Source organism: Carcharodon carcharias (genome assembly GCF_017639515.1).
Source record: "Carcharodon carcharias isolate sCarCar2 chromosome 35 unlocalized genomic scaffold, sCarCar2.pri SUPER_35_unloc_24, whole genome shotgun sequence".
NCBI classification, from domain to species: domain Eukaryota; kingdom Metazoa; phylum Chordata; class Chondrichthyes; order Lamniformes; family Lamnidae; genus Carcharodon; species Carcharodon carcharias.
In genome coordinates this window covers 1-17080 of record NW_024470717.1, presented here as the reverse complement: position 1 = coordinate 17080, position 17080 = coordinate 1, and the positions used below count along the sequence as shown (strand labels likewise).

At 56.3% G+C, this 17080-nt stretch overlaps 1 protein-coding gene and 1 long non-coding RNA gene across 2 annotated transcripts; one reads left to right on the top strand and one right to left on the bottom strand.

Annotated features, from left to right (window-relative positions):
* The first annotated feature begins 4684 nt into the window (after positions 1 to 4684).
* Positions 4685 to 9860, top strand: LOC121274214. The gene is made up of 4 exons (XR_005942236.1): positions 4685 to 4845; positions 4931 to 4962; positions 6115 to 6237; positions 9667 to 9860. It is a non-coding gene; the product is annotated as an uncharacterized LOC121274214 (long non-coding RNA).
* Positions 9861 to 13229: 3369 nt separating this feature from the next.
* Positions 13230 to 16606, bottom strand: LOC121274215 (protein-serine O-palmitoleoyltransferase porcupine-like; the record flags this gene model as incomplete). Its single annotated transcript, XM_041181414.1, has 3 exons — positions 13230 to 13837; positions 14726 to 14836; positions 16521 to 16606. Coding segments are annotated over 3 exons (299 nt in total), but the record flags the coding sequence as incomplete, so codon positions are not given.
* Positions 16607 to 17080: the final 474 nt, after the last annotated feature.

Below are 17080 nucleotides of genomic sequence, written 5' to 3'. Positions count from 1 at the left end.
GGTGTAGGCACTGGAGGAGATTACAGAGAAAGGAGGGGTGTAGGGGCTGGAGGAGGTTACAGAGATAGGGAGGGGTGTAGGGGCTGGAGGAGGTTACAGAGTAAGGAGGGGTGTAGGCACTGGAGGAGGTTACAGAGATAGGGAGGGGTGTAGGCACTGGAGGAGATTACAGAGAAAGGAGGGGTGTAGGCACTGGAGGAGATTACAGAGAAAGGAGGGGTGTAGGGGCTGGAGAAGGTTACAGAGAAAGGAGGGGTGTAGGGGCTGGAGGAGGTTACAGAGTAAGGAGGGGTGTAGGCACTGGAGGAGGTTACAGAGATAGGGAGGGGTGTAGGCACTGGAGGAGATTACAGAGAAAGGAGGGGTGTAGGGGCTGGAGGAGGTTACAGAGTAAGGAGGGGTGTAGGGGCTGGAGGAGGTTACAGAGTAAGGAGGGGTGTAGGCACTGGAGGAGGTTACAGAGATAGGGAGGGGTGTAGGCACTGGAGGAGGTTACAGAGATAGGGAGGGGTGTAGGCACTGGAGGAGGTTACAGAGATAGGGAGGGGTGTAGGGGCTGGAGGAGGTTACAGAGATAGGGAGGGGGTGTAGGGGGCTGGAGGAGGTTACAGAGATAGGGAGGGGTGTAGGCGGCTGGAGGAGGTTACAGAGTAAGGAGGGGTGTAGGGGCTGGAGGAGGTTACAGAGATAGGGAGGGGTGTAGGGGCTGGAGGAGGTTACAGAGTAAGGAGGGGTGTAGGGGCTGGAGGAGGTTACAGAGATAGGGAGGGTTGTAGGGGCTGGAGGAGGTTACAGAGTAAGGAGGGGTGTAGGGGCTGGAGGAGGTTACAGAGATAGGGAGGGTTGTAGGGGCTGGAGGAGGTTACAGAGTAAGGAGGGGTGTAGGGGCTGGAGGAGGTTACAGAGATAGGGAACCAAGGCTTGAGCCAAACCGAGCAATAGGAAACTCGCCTCCCAGCCACTCCGTGCAGCTCCAAACCCCCGTGACCTGCGCCAACAGTGGAAAGGAGGTCAACGGTCAAAGGTCACAAACTTACCCTGTGGCGCAGTACGAGCGAGTGAATGAGGTTCCCTTTGAGCCTGGGATTAAAGGGATAATGACGGGATTAGGCAGCGAGCTCGTGGGAGCCCACTGTGGCGTCAGCAGTGGCCACCACACTGCCCGCCCCCTCCTCCATCCCCTCGCCCCTCTGCCGAGTCGGCAGAACGCATTGTCAGCCAGGCCAGGGGGGCCCTGGGCATCTCATTGCACCTCAGGCTCTCCTGTTTTCCGGAGAGTTCTGCTTACAAACCGCGTGCCAGATAAATTCGGGAGGGGAGGCTGTTCCTCGCTGGGACAAAACACGCCAAAGCTGAGCCGGAGTACAGTTGGACTACAGGCCGTTCGCAATGCCAGGGGCCAAAGGTAATAGCCCCCCTCTTCCCCTCAAGCCAGTCCTGACCGACCCCAGGGCCGCGAGGGGGTTTGAGTCCATTCGGGAGGGAGGGTGACGGCGTGGGTGGGTCTCCAATGACTCAGCCTCCCTCTTCGTGGTAGCTCACAAGTCCTCCCCTCCTTTCCTCTCGACCCGGCTTCCGCGACACTGGGCTATTCAGCCACGGGGGGCATCGTGGTGGAGTGTAGTCCTGTCTCCGCAGGGGCCTCCATCGCCGGGCAGCTGATTGTGAGTGGGTACCCTTTCCCATCCCCCTGCCTACCTCGCAAACCGCACACCACCTTTGCCACCACCGCCCCCCCCCCCCGCCCGCCCCACTGCCCGCCCATCAACCTCCCTACACAGCCCAGGGCACTGAGGCCAATTTAGCAGGACTGTCTCGGGCTAGACGTCGTTCCAGAAAGCAGGCGCTGGATCTCCGGTGGCTGTCCAATGCGGAAGGGTCACAAACTCGCACTCAGAGGCAGAGACGCTGTGTTGAGGCAGAGGGTCACTCCTTCTTCCAAGACAAACCTCCTCCAGGCCCTACAGCCCTCCCTATCTCTGTAACCTCCTCCAGCCCCTACAACCCTGCCTATCACTGTAACCTCCTCCAGCCCCTACGACCCTCCCTATCTCTGTAACCTCCTCCAGCCACTACGACCCTCCCTATCTCTGTAACCTCCTCCAGCCCCTACGACCCTCCCTATCTCTGTAACCTCCTCCAGCCACTACGACCCTCCCTATCTCTATAACCTCCTCCAGCCCCTACAACCCTCCCTATCTCTGTAACCTTCTCCAGCCCCTACACCCCTGCCTATCTCTGTAACCTCCTCCAGCCCCCTACAACCCTCCATATTTCTGTAACCTCCTCCAGCCCCTACAACCTCCCTATCTCTTTAACCTCCTCCATCCCCTACAATCCTCCCTTTTCACTGTAACCTCCTCCAGCCCCCACACCCCTCCCTATCTCTGTAACCTCCTCCAGCCCCTACAACCCTCCCTATCCGAAACCTCCTCCAGTCCCTACAACCCTCCCTATCTCTGTAACCTCCTCTAGCCCCTACACCCCTCCATGTCTCTGTAACCCAGCCCCTACAACCCTCCCTATCTCTGTAACCTCCTCCAGCCCCTACAACCCTCCCTATCTCTGTAACCTCCTTCAGCCCCTACAACCCTCCCAATCTCTCTAACCTCCTCCAGCCCCCTACAACCCTCCCTATCTATTTAACCTCCTGCAGCCCCTACAACCCTCCCTATCTGTAACCTCCTCCAGTCCCTACAACCTTCCCTATCTCTGTAACCTCCTCCAGCCCCTACACCCCTCCCTATCTCTGTAACCTCCTCCAGCTCTCTACAACCCTCCCTATCTGTAACCTCCTCCAGTCCCTACAACCCTCCCTATCTCTGTAACCTCCTCCAGCCCCTACGACCCTCCCTATCTCTGTAACCTCCTCCAGCCCCTACAACCCTCCCTATCTCTATAACCTCCTCCAGCCCCGACAACCCTCCATATCTCTATAACCTCCTCCAGCCCCTACAACCCTCCATATCTCTGTAACCGCCTCCAGCCGCTACAACTCTCCCTATCACTTTAACTTCCTCCAATTCCTACAACCCTCCCTATCTATTTAACCACCTCCAGCCCCTACACCCCTCCCTATCTCTGTAACCTCCTCCAGCCCCTACAACCTTCCCTTTCTCTGTAACCTCCACCAGCCCCTACAACCCTCCCTATCTGTAACCTCTTCCAGTCCCTACAACCCTCCCTATCTCTGTAACCTCCTCCAGCCCCTACAACCCTCCCTATCTCTGTAACCTTCTCCAGCCCCTACACCCCTGCCTATCTCTGTAACCTCCTCCAGCCCCCTACAACCCTCCCTATTTCTGTAACCTCCTCCAGCCCCTACAACCTCCCTATCTCTTTAACCTCCTCCATCCCCTACAATCCTCCCTTTTCACTGTAACCTCCTCCAGCCCCCACACCCCTCCCTATCTCTGTAACCTCCTCCAGCCCCTACAACCCTCCCTATCCGAAACCTCCTCCAGTCCCTACAACCCTCCCTATCTCTGTAACCTCCTCTAGCCCCTACACCCCTCCATGTCTCTGTAACCCAGCCCCTACAACCCTCCATATCTCTGTAACCTCCTCCAGCCCCTACAACCCTCCCTATCTCTGTAACCTCCTTCAGCCCCTACAACCCTCCCAATCTCTCTAACCTCCTCCAGCCCCCTACAACCCTCCCTATCTATTTAACCTCCTGCAGCCCCTACAACCCTCCCTATCTGTAACCTCCTCCAGTCCCTACAACCTTCCCTATCTCTGTAACCTCCTCCAGCCCCTACACCCCTCCCTATCTCTGTAACCTCCTCCAGCTCTCTACAACCCTCCCTATCTGTAACCTCCTCCAGTCCCTACAACCCTCCCTATCTCTGTAACCTCCTCCAGCCCCTACAACCCTCCCTATCTCTGTAACCTCCTCCAGTCCCTACAACACTCCCTATCTCTGTAACCCTCCTACAACTCTCCGAGATCTCTGCGCTCCTCCAATTCCGGCCTCTTGACCATCCCCCGATCCCATCGCTCCACTACTGGCGGCCGGGCCTTCAGCTGCCTGGGGGGCCCTAAGCTCTGCAATTCCCTCCCTAAACCTCTCCACCTCTCTCTCCCTTTCTCTGTCTTTATCTGTTCTTCCTCTCTCTACCCTGCTTTAAGACGCTCCTTAAAACTGACCTCTTTGACCAAACATTTGCTCACCTTTCCTTAATGTTTACTCTGTGGCCTCTACTTTGTTGGTTAATCACTCTGGCTAGTTACCTCGGGGCGGTTTACTGCACTAAATGAGTTATGGGATTGTCACGGTGGTTTTCTCTGGTGGATACTGACTGTTTCATTTCCAGTTCGCACAGCCCCCTCTCACCTCTACACTGCTGGTGTACAGGAGTCTGGGAGTGTTTGATGGGGACAGTGTAGAGGGAGATTTACTCTGTACCTAACCCCGTGCTGTACCTGTCCTGGGAGTGTTTGATGGGGAGAGTGTAGAGGGAGCTTTACTCTGTATCTAACCCCGTGCTGTACCTGGCCTGGGAGTGTTTGATGGGGACAGTGTAGAGGGAGCTTTAGTCTGTATCTAACCCTGTGCTGTACCTGTCCTGGGAGTGTTTGATGGGGACAGTGTAGAGGGAGCTTTACTCTGTATCTAACCCCGTGCTGTACCTGTCCTGGGAGTGTTTGATGGGGACAGTGCAGAGGGAGCTTTAGTCTGTATCTAACCCTGTGCTGTACCTGTCCTGGGAGTGTTTGATGGGGACAGTGTAGAGGGAGCTTCTAGGTTTACATAGTGCCATACAGGTCACTCGGAATCTTCCCTCTGCACTCAGTCAATTACTTTGGAAGCCGACGGATCATTGTGCAGCCATTCTGCACACAGTAAGATCCCACAAATAACCATCAAACAGTTGGCTCTTTTGTGCTTAATTTCTCCTGATTTGATGTTTCTTTTTGTTATCTGCAGGAAACAAATCCGATAAGAAATCCTCCACTAAGGTAGGTCACCAACCTGATGTGATCCATCCTCCTGGAGGCTGTGTGAGTCGGGGGTGGGAGGGAAGGGTTGGAGGGGGTGGGGGGAAGGGGTGGAGGGGGGTTGGGGGGAAGGGGTGGAGGGGGGTTGGGGGGAAGGGGTGGATTGGGGATGGGGGGAAGGGGTGGATGGGGGGGAAGGGGGTGGGGGGAAGGGGTGGAGGGGGAAAGGGGGGGTGGGGGGAAGGGGTGGAGGGGGGTTGGGAGGAAGGGGTGGGGGGAAGGGGTAGAGGGGGGTTGGGGGGAAGGGGTGGATTGGGAATGGGGGCAAGGGGTGGATGGGGGGGTGGGGGGGAAGGGTGGAGGTGGGATGGGGGGAAGGGGTGGATTGGGGATGGGGGAAGGGGTGGATTGGGGGTGGGGGAGGTGAAGGGGTGGATGGGGGGTGGGGGGAAGGGGTGGATGGGGGGTGGGGGGAAGGGGTGGAGGGGGGTTGGGGGGAGGGGTTGGAGGGGGTGTTGGGGGAAGGGGTGGAGGGGGGTTGGGGGGGAAGGGGTTGGGGGGAGGGGGTGGAGGGGCGTTGGGGGGAAGGGGTGGATTGGGGATGGGGGTTTGGGGGGAAGGGGTGGAGGGGGGGGTCAGCGGAATGCCGCACTGATGCAGCTATGGCGCCACGTCCCACCGAGCAGGGAACTGCCCTCAAAGGCCCTAGAATAGAGGGAGGACAGTTCCCTCTCCAATCACTCAGCCAGGGCTCCCCATGAGGTACTAGACAAGGGCATTCTGTAGTTGAATAGCTCTGCACATTCAATGTCTGCCCTGGGAATGTTTGATGGGGACGGTGTAGAGGGAGCTTTACTCTGTATCTAACCCCGTGCTGTACCTGTCCTGGGAGTGTTTGATGGGGACGGTGTAGAGTGAGATTTACTCTGTATCTAACCCCGTGCTGTACCTGTCCTGGGAGTGTTTGATGGGGACGGTGTAGAGGGAGCTTTACTCTGTATCTAACCCCGTGCTGTACCTGCCCTGGGAGTGTTTGATGGGGATGGTGTAGACGATGCTTTACTCTGTATCTAACCCCATGCTGTACCTGCCCTGGGAGTGTTTGATGGGGATGGTGTAGACGATGCTTTACTCTGTATCTGTAATCGAGGGTATTCCTTTACCATCTTCCAGCAGGCTCCGAAGGAACAACCAAAAAAAGGGGAGCAAAAAGGAGAAACAAAGAAGCAAGGAGGTGAACAGAACAAAAAGAAAGACGGAGAACATAAAGATAGAGTGTAAAAATCACCAGATCCCGTGTGTTTATATATCTCCCTCTCCGCGTATCCGGGTCATTATATACCCTCTCTCTGCGTACCCGGGTGTTTATATATTTCCCTCTCCGTGTACCCAGATGTTTATATATCTCACTCTCCATGTACTCGGGTATTTATATATCTCCCTCTCTGTGTACCCGGGTGTTTATATATCCCCCCCTCCGTGTACCCAGGTGTTTATATATCTCCCTCTCCGTGTACCCGGGTGTTTATATATCTCCCTCTCCGTGTACCCGGGTGTTTATATATCCCCCTCTCCGTGTACCCAGGTGTTTATGTACCCCTCTCCGTGTACCCGGGTGTTTATATATCTCCCTCTCCGTGTACCCGGGTGTTTATATATCTCCCTCTCCGTGTACCCGGGTGTTTATATATCTCCCTCTCCGTGTACCCGTGTGTTTATATATCTCCCTCTCCGTGTACCCGGGTGTTTATATATCTCCTTCTCTGTGTACCCGGGTGTTTATATATCTACTTCTCTGTGTACCCGGGTGTTTATATATCGCCCCCTCCGTGTACCCAGGTGTTTATATATCTCCCTCTCCGTGTACCCGGGTGTTTATATATCTCCCTCTCCGTGTACCCGGGTGTTTATATATCCCCCTCTCCGTGTACCCAGGTGTTTATGTACCCCTCTCCGTGTACCCGGGTGTTTATATATCTCCCTCTCCGTGTACCCGGGTGTTTATATATCTCCCTCTCCGTGTACCCGGGTGTTTATATATCTCCTTCTCTGTGTACCCGGCTGTTTATATATCTCCCTCTCCGTGTACCCAGGTGTTTATATATCTCCCTCTCCGTGTACCTGGGTGTTTATATATCTCCCTCTCCGTGTACCCAGGTGTTTATATATCTCCTTCTCTGTGTACCCGGGTGTTTATATATCTCCCTCTCCGTGTACCCAGGTGTTTATATACCCCCTCTCTGCGTATCCGGGTGTTTATATACCCCCTCTCCGCGTATCCGGGTGTTTATATACCCCCTCTCTGCGTACCCGGGTGTTTGTATATCTTCCTCTCCAAGTACCTGGGTGTTTATATATCCCCCTCGCCGCATTTCCGGGTGTTTATATATCCCCCCTCTCCCTGCACCCGGGTGTTTGTATATCTCCCTCTCCATGTATCCAGATGTTTATATATCCCCCTCCCCGCGTATCCGGGTGTTTATATATCGCCCTCTCCCTGCACCCGGGTGTTTATATATCCCCCTCTGCGTACCCAGGTGTTTATATATCTCCCTCTTCGCATACCCGGGTGTTTATATATCCCCTTTTTGCGTACCCGGGTGTTTATATATCCCCCCTCTCCGTGTACCCGGGTGTTTATATATCCCCCTCTCCGTGTACCCAGGTGTTTATATATCTCCCTCTCCTCTTACTCAGGTGTTTATATATCCCCCTCTTCTCGTATCCGGGTATTTATATGTACCCCTCTCCGTGTGCCCAGGTGTTTTTACATATCCCCGTCTGCATGTACCCGTGTGTTTATACAATTCCCACTCGTATGCCTGGGCGTTTACACATCTCACTGTCCGAATACCTGGGTGTTTATACATCTCAACGTCCGAGTACCCGGGTGTTTATGTATCCCCCTCTCCGTGTACCCGGGTGTTTATGTATCCCCCTCTCCGTGTACCCGGGTGTTTATATAACCCCCTCTCCGTGTACCCGGGTGTTTATGTATCCCCCTCTCCGTGTACCCGGGTGTTTATATATCCCCCTCTTCGTGTACCCGGGTGTTTATGTATCTCCCTCTCCGTGTACCCGGGTGTTTATATATCCCCCTCTCCGTGTACCCGGGTGTTTATATATCCCTTTCCGCATACCCGTGTTAATATATCTCCCTGTCCCTGCACCCATGTGTTAATATATCTCCCCCTCCCTGCACCCGGGTGTTTATATATCTCCCTATCTGTGTGCCTAGGTGTTTATATTTCTCCCTCTCCGTGTGCCTGAGTGTTTATATATCCCTCTCTGCGTACCCAGGTGTTAATATATCTCCCTCTCTGCGTACCCAGGTGTTTATATATCCCCCTCTCCGCATATCCGGGTGTTTATATACCCACTCTCTGCATATCCGGGTATTTATATATCTCCCTCTCTGCGTGCCCGGGTGTTTATATATCCCCCTCTGCGTGTACCTGCGTGCTTATATATCCCCCCCTCCGCTACCCGGGTGTTTATATATCTCTCTCCACGTGCCTGGTTGTTTATATATCTCACTGTCCGAGTACCGGGTGCTTATATATCTCTCTCTCCATGTGCCTGGTGTTTATATATCCCACTGTCTGAGGACCCGGGTGTTTATGTAATTCACTGTCCGAGTACCGGGTGTTTGTCTATCTCTATCTCCGTGTGTCTGGGTGTTTATATATATCACTGTCCACATAGCCGGGTTTTTGTATATTTCCCTCTCCGTGTGCCTGGGTTTTTATATATCCCACTGTCCAAGTACCCGGGTGTTTATATATCTCCCTCTCTGTGTACCCATGTGTTTATATATCTCCCTCGCCATGTACCCGGATGTTTATATATCTCCCTCTCCATGTACCTGGGTGTTTATATATCTCCCACTCCATGTGCCCAGATATTTATATATTTCCCTCTCCGTGTGCCTGGGTGTTTATATATCCCACTGTCCGAGTACTGGGTGTTTATATATCTCCCTCTCCATGTACCCGGATGTTTATAAATCTCCCTCTCCATGTACCCGGATGTTTCTATATCTCCCTCTCTGTGTATCCACGTGTTTATATATCTCCCGCTCTGTGAACCCGGGTGTTTGTATATCCCTCTCTGCGTGTACCTGCGTGTTTATATATCTCCCTCTACACGTACCCAGGTGTTTATATATCCCCCTCTTCGTATATCCGGGGGTTTATATATATATATGCCTCTCCATGTACCCAGGTGTTTATATATCTCCCTCTCCTCTTACTCAGGTGTTTATATATCCCCCTCTTCTCGTATCCGGGTATTTATATGTACCCCTCTCCGTGTGCCCAGGTGTTTTTACATATCCCCCTCTGCATGTACCCGTGTGTTTATACAATTCCCACTCGTATGCCTGGGCGTTTACACATCTCACTGTCCGAATACCTGGGTGTTTATACATCTCAACGTCCGAGTACCCGGGTGTTTATATATCTCCATCTCCGAGTACCCGGGTGTTTATTTATCTCCATCTCCCTGTGCCCGGGTGTTTATTTATCTCCATCTCCGTGTGCCCGGGTGTTTATTTATCTCCCTCTCCGCGTACCCGGGTGTTTATATATCTCCTCTTTCCATGTTATATATTTCCCATTCTCCGTACCCAGGTGTATATTCAGGTAGCGCCTGTACACAGGCGGCTCTGTTGCACACTGACACGTTACCGACACCAATCTCTCTTCTTGTTCTTCCCGAGGACAGGGCAGCCAAAGGCCAAGGAATGGTAGCTTACAGAGCTTTCTGAAGATGGCTTTGGAGATTCTACTGGGATCGTGTCGACGCAGACCCAAGAGGAATCGAACGTCGTGCGATCGCGTAGGCTAAGGAAGCTCCACACTTGGCCACTCTCTCAAAGCTTACACCTCAAATAAACTAACTCAAGTCTTCCAAACAAACAGGCTGGGTCTCTCATCATTTGAATTGGGTTAGGGGTAAAAGTGGGTCAGTGTCTGCGATTCCCCCACACGGTGACGGGTCTGTGTCTGTGATTCCCCCACACGGTGACGGGACGCGGGTCTGTGTCTGTGATTCCCCCACACGGTGACGGGACGTGGGTCTGTGTCTGTGATTCCCCCACACGGTGACGGGACGCGGGTCTGTGTCTGTGATTCCCCCACACGGTGACGGGACGTGGGTCTGTGTCTGTGATTCCCCCACACGGTGACGGGACGCGGGTCTGTGTCTGTGATTCCCCCACACGGTGACGGGACGCGGGTCTGTGTCTGTGATTCCCCCACACGGTGACGAGTCTGTGTCTGTGATTCCCCCACACGGTGACGGGATGCGGGTCTGTGTCTGTGATTCCCCCACACGGTGACGGGACGCGGGTCTGTGATTCCCCCACACGGTGACGGGTCTGTGTCTGATTCCCCCACACGGTGACGGGACGCGGGTCTGTGTCTGTGATTCCCCCACACGGTGACGGGACGCGGGTCTGTGATTCCCCCACACGGTGACGGGACGCGGGTCTGTGATTCCCCCACACGGTGACGGGACGCAGGTCTGTGATTCCCCCACACGGTGACGGGACGCAGGTCTGTGTCTGTGATTCCCCCACACGGTGACGGGACGCGGGTCTGTGATTCCCCCACACGGTGACGGGACGCGGGTCTGTGATTCCCCCACACGGTGACGGGACGCGGGTCTGTGATTCCCCCACATGGTGACGGGACGCGGGTCTGTGATTCCCCCACACGGTGACGGGACGCGGGTCTGTGATTCCCCCACACAGTGACGGGTCTGTGTCTGTGATTCCCCCACACGGTGACGGGTCTGTGTCTGTGATTCCCCCACACGGTGACGGGACGCGGGTCTGTGATTCCCCCACACGGTGACGGGACGCGGGTCTGTGATTCCCCCACACGGTGACGGGACGCGGGTCTGTGATTCCCCCACACGGTGACGGGACGCGGGTCTGTGATTCCCCCACACGGTGACGGGACGCGGGTCTGTGATTCCCCCACACGGTGACGGGACGCGGGTCTGTGATTCCCCCACACAGTGACGGGTCTGTGTCTGTGATTCCCCCACATGGTGACGGGTCTGTGTCTGTGCTTCCCCCACACGGTGACGGGACGCGGGTCTGTGTCTGTGATTCCCCCACACGGTGACGGATCTGTGTCTGTGATTCCCCCACACGGTGACGGGACGCGGGTCTGTGATTCCCCCACACGGTGACGGGACGCGGGTCTGTGATTCCCCCACACGGTGACGGGACGTGGGTCTGTGTCTGTGATTCCCCCACACGGTGACGGGACGCGGGTCTGTGATTCCCCCACACGGTGACGGGTCTGTGTCTGTGATTCCCCCACACGGTGACGGGACGCCGGTGAGGGAGCGCTCAGGGTATAACCCGAGACCTTGACAGGTTGACTGTATGAGGCACCGTCTTCGCTTTGCTTGCCGCGCTTAACAAGAAACAGAGAGACACAGGGATATCTAAACATTTCTGATATATTGAAGTATAAATACAGTGGGCACGCTTAGCGACAGAGCAGACGGTATAAACAGGGTTGTTGGGGCGAGGGCGGAGAACGACATGTGCACATTGAACTGAATCTGGAGTGTTTCTGGTAGGGGTGGGGTGTAAAATGCTTTCAGCCGATCTCACCGGACAAGTTACGCGGGAATGAGATGCCGGTGAGGGCGGGAATCCCTCTTAACCAGGGAACGCCAACGGGGGAGCAGCGGGAATCGGCGAGAGGCCGCAACCTCCTGGCGGGTCGTGACCTGTGACCCCTGCCGCCGTCGCTGAGCTGTCAGCTTCGCCACGGGCAGGGGGAGGTGGCGTTGCGAGAGGGCGGGGCCTCAGTCCCCCAACATTTCTGTCCAGTCCAGAGGGCCCTTACCAGAGGACAGACGTACCGGAACCTAGAACGGAGTGAAATGAACGTGCGTCAGACCCGACCCCTGGGTCGTGGGGATGCTCCCGTGAGGAAAGAAGATCGAGGGGAACAGGCCCGTATTTCCCCCCCCGAGTTCAGAGGAACGAGGGGCGATCTCGTCGGAACCGGTCAAATTCTGAAGGGGGTTTCGACAGGGTCGGTGCTGAGAGGCTGGTTCCCCCCCACCCCCCACCCCCCACCCTCCCCACTCCTCCTCCTCCACCACCCCCCTCAACAACCCTGGTCGGAGAGTCTAGAACGCGGGGGGCGGTCAGGATAAGGGGGTCGGCCGTTTTGGAGTGAGTGAAACGGGCGGAGATTTCTTCGCTTCCGAGGGCTGGGAGCGTTCGGAATTCTGGACCCCGGAGCAATCCCGGCCGTCGGATCGTGTCGAAACGGCACAGCAGGCTCGAGGGGCTGAACGGCCTCCTCCTGGGGTGGGAGTTACGTGACCACGATACTAAGCTCTGCTCCGGCCTCACCAGGAGCTGCGGTGTCCAGTTCAGGACCCCACCTCTCGGGAAGGATATATCAGACTCAGCGGGGGGAGGGGAGTGGGGTGGCAGGGGGGGGGGGCGCTGGTGGCAGGGGGTAGTGTTGGTGGGGGTGGGGGGGGGGGGGAAGAAATGCAGATTCCCCAAAGCGATCCCGGGGCTGAGGGGGTTACGTTACGGACAAATCACACAGACTGGGCTTGTGTTCCCCTCGAGTGTCGAAGATTGAGGGGTGATCCGGTCGAGGGGTTTAAGATGATTAAAGGACTCGATAGGGTCGACAGAGAGAAACAGTTTACCCAGGGGTGGGGGAGGTTGTGGGGGGGAGGGGAAGTCCAGAACATGGGAACTGAGGCAAGTAGATGGACTTAGGATAGAGAGAAGCAGTGATCTAATTGAATGGAGGATCAGGTTCAAGAGGGGCTGAATGGCCTCTTCCTGTTCCTGCGTAACAGGCTCAAGAGGGGCTGAATGGCCTCCTCCTGTTCAGTTTTAACAGGCTTGAGGGGGGGCTGAATGGCTTCCTCCTGTTCCTGTGTAACAGGCTTCCGAGGGGCTAAATGGCCTCTTCTTGTGTAACAGGCTCAAGAGGGGCTGAATGGCCTCCTCCTGTTCCTGTGTAACAGGCTCGTGAGGAACTGAATGGCCTCCTCCTGTTCTTGTGTAACAAGCTCGAGGAAGGGCTGAATGGCCTCCACCTGTTCCTGTGTAACAGGCTCAAGAGGGGCTGAATGGCCTCTTCCTGTGTAACAAGCTCGAGGAAGGGCTGAATGGCCTCCTCCTGTTCCTGTGTAACAGGCTTCCGAGGGGCTAAATGGCCTCTTCCTGTGTAACAGGCTCAAGAGGGGCTGAATGGCCTCCTCCTGCTCCTGTGTAACAGGCTCAAGTGGGGACTGAATGGGCCTCCTCCTGTTCCTGTGTAACAGAGTCGAGAGGGGCTGAACGGCCTCCTCCTGCTCATGTGTAAAGAGGCTCAAGAGGGGCTGAACGGCCTCCTCCTGTTGCTGCATTCGCAGTGTTACTGTCCCTCGATACCAGTCTGGGGTTGAGCTGGGAGACGGGTGAGGGGGGAGGGGGGAAAAAAAACACCTCTGAGTCCTGCTCCTTACGTTCATCCTGACCCCACTCCCGGGTCTCGGAGAAGCGGCAAGTGAGGGATAGGGAAGTCGGACGATAGAAACTCCTGATGAAAAGTTAAGTCTGCAGGACTGTGATGATGCGCCTGGAAAATGGCAGCTATCGTGACCGGACCCAGTCCTCGTTTCCCATGTTTAAAAAAGAAAATACCCAAAGGGGTCCCAGTCGGAGCGAGGGATCTCTCGGTGCGATTTCATCTGGACCCCAGCCTCTCTCTCTCTCTCTCTCTGCACACGCACTGGGAGGGCTCGTGCTTCAGCCCAGCAGCCGGTAGAAGACCCAGAGGGCGAAGGTCACCCAGTGGCCGGCCCAGCTCAGCTCCTGCCACTTCTGGATGGTGAAGATCATGCTGTAACCCTGCGTGACAAAGATACCGGTCAACCCTCGGCTCCTTGGGGGGGGGGGGGGGGGGGGGGGGGGGGGGGGGGGGGGGGGGGGGGGGGGGGGGGGGAGGGACTCACCAGTGCCAAGCGCCCCTCCCACCCTCACCTCACATGCTGCCCCCTTCCCGATCGCCGGAGAAAGCGCTCAAGCGGAAGGGCGCAGGTTTGACTTGCGGCCGGCTATTCGACTGCAGGTTGACTCGCGTGCCGCCCACTCCTGCCCTCGCCCGCCCTACCGCACCCCACCCACCTACTCCAACCAACTGGTTACAGACAGGGGGCCGCAGAGCAGCCCGTTCTAACCAACACCCCACCTCCCCCTTAATCCAGAGGATGCGCGGCGAATAAGTGCCCACCCTCCCAACCCAAACGCCAGCCTCCCAGCTCCGGCGGGGGGGGGGGGGGCGGGCGGAGACGACATTCCGGGACGTACATATGTACACACGCACGCACGCAGCAAACTGCTCCCCCTGCCCTGCTGCCATCATGTAGAACGGCCAACTATTTGACTCGGTCGGGCTTCACGGCCAGCTCTTTCCTCATTCTATGTGGTGGGGAAGCATTTTAGCCAATTTAACTCACCACTCCAGCACCCGCTACGCTCCCCGCAACAAGCCCACGGCATTCCTGGCCCCTTCTCCCAGATCCGGACTAGCCCGAGCAACAGGAATCCCGGCGGTCGAGACCCCAGACTTGGGTGATTCCAAGGGAAGCAAGATAGCCCCTGGTGCAGGGTCAGCGGGAGCCCACACCCAGCACCCAGCAACCCTCCCCCCACCCCCGCCAAGCCAAATGCCAATGGTGAGCGAAGGGACCCACACTGCCCGACACTGACCCTCCTCTGTCCCACCCTCTCCCTTACCTCCTCCTCCACCTCCTCCTCCACATCGATGTCAAAGAAAGATCCCAGATACGTGAGGTAGAAGACACTGAGCAACCCAAAGAGGAGGTTGATCAGGTGGACCAGGAAATTCTGCAGCACAGAGAGAGAGAGAGAGAGAAGGGTTAAAACTGACACTCCCCCCCCCACACACGGACTCTCACTGGGGTACGGGTCCCCCCCACACACTGACTCTCACTGGGGTACGGGTCCCCCCCACACACTGACTCTCACTGGGGTACGGGTCCCACACACACACTGACTCTCACTGGGGTACGGGTCCCACACACAATGACTCTCACTGGGGTACGGGTCCCACACACACACACACACGGACTCTCACTGTGGTTCGGGTCCCATAGACACACACTGACTCTCACTGGGGTACGGGTTCCACACACACTGACTCTCACTGGGGTACGGGTCCCATAGACACACACTGACTCTCACTGGGGTACGGGTTCCACACACACTGACTCTCACTGGGGTACGGGTCCCACACACACACTGACTCTCACTGGGGTACGGGTCCCACACACACACTGACTCTCACTGGGGGACGGGTCCCACACACACTGACTCTCACTGGGGTACAGGACCCACACACACACTGACTCTCACTGGGGTACGGGTCCCACACACACTGACTCTCACTGGGGTACGGGTCCCACACACACACTGACTCTCACTGGGGTACGGGTCCCACACACACTGACTCTCACTGGGGTACGGGTCCCACACACACACTGACTCTCACTGGGGTACGCGTCCCACACACACACTGATTCTCACTGGGGTACGGGTCCCACACACACACTGACTCTCACTGGGGTACGGGTCCCACACACACACTGACTCTCACTGGGGTACGGGTCCCACACACACTGACTCTCACTGGGGTACGGGTCCCACACGCACTGACTCTCACTGGGGTACGGGTTCCACACACACACACACACTGACTCTCACTGGTGTATGGGTCCCACACACACTGACTCTCACTGGGGTACGGGTCTCACACACACTGACTCTCACTGGGGTACGGGTCCCACACACACACTGACTCTCACTGGGGTACGGGTCCCACACACACACTGACTCTCACTGGGGTACGCGTCCCACACACACACTGATTCTCACTGGGGTACGGGTCCCACACACACACTGACTCTCACTGGGGTACGGGTCCCACACACACACTGACTCTCACTGGGGTACGGGTCCCACACACACTGACTCTCACTGGGGTACGGGTCCCACACACACTGACTCTCACTGGGGTACGGGTCCCACACACACACACACACTGACTCTCACTGGTGTATGGGTCCCACACACACTGACTCTCACTGGGGTACGGGTCTCACACACACTGACTCTCACTGGGGTACGGGTCCCACACACACACTGACTCTCACTGGGGTATGGGTCCCACAGACACTGACTCTCACTGGGGTACGGGTCCCACACACACACACACACTGACTCTCACTGGTGTATGGGTCCCACACACACTGACTCTCACTGGGGTACGGGTCTCACACACACTGACTCTCACTGGGGTACGGGTCCCACACACACACTGACTCTCACTGGGGTATGGGTCCCACAGACACTGACTCTCACTGGGGTAGGGGTCCCACACACACTGACTCTCACTGGGGTACGGGTTCCACACACACACTGACTCTCACTGGGGTACGGGTCCCACACACACACTGACTCTCACAGCAGAGTTAACCCCGATTTTGGGAAAAGCTCTGCTAATTTTGCTTACCGATTTATTCCGGTGGGAGCAGGTATGGAGGCATCTCTTGGACAGGACACAGGCACTGAAGATTGAGGCCAACTTCTTTCTCAGAACTGAAATAAGAACGTGCACAAATATAGCGTCACGTTAAAACAGTCAAATTACTTGACAAATACGTCCATCAGTCAGAAACGTGACTGTGGATTGAGGGAGTGGACTGTAAGGGTAATTCTATGAAGCTTTGCTAAGGCCATTGCTGGAGTCCTGTGTACAGGTTTGGTGCCCTTATTGAAGGATGGATATACCTGCCCAGGAGGGAGGGTGACAAAGAGGGACTGAACCCTGGGATGAGGGGATTTGCCCTGTGAGGAGAGATCGAGCAGAACGGACCGATATTCACCTCAGTTTAGACGAATGAGAGGTGATCGCCTCTCTCTCCCCCTCCCCCCCCTTCCCTCTCTCTCCCCCTCCCCCCCCCTTCCCTCTCTCTCCCCTCCCCCCTCTCTCTCTCCCCCTCCCCCCCTCACTCTCTCTCCCCCTCCCCCCTCTCTCTCTCCCCCTCCCCCTCTCTCTCTCCCCCTCCCCCC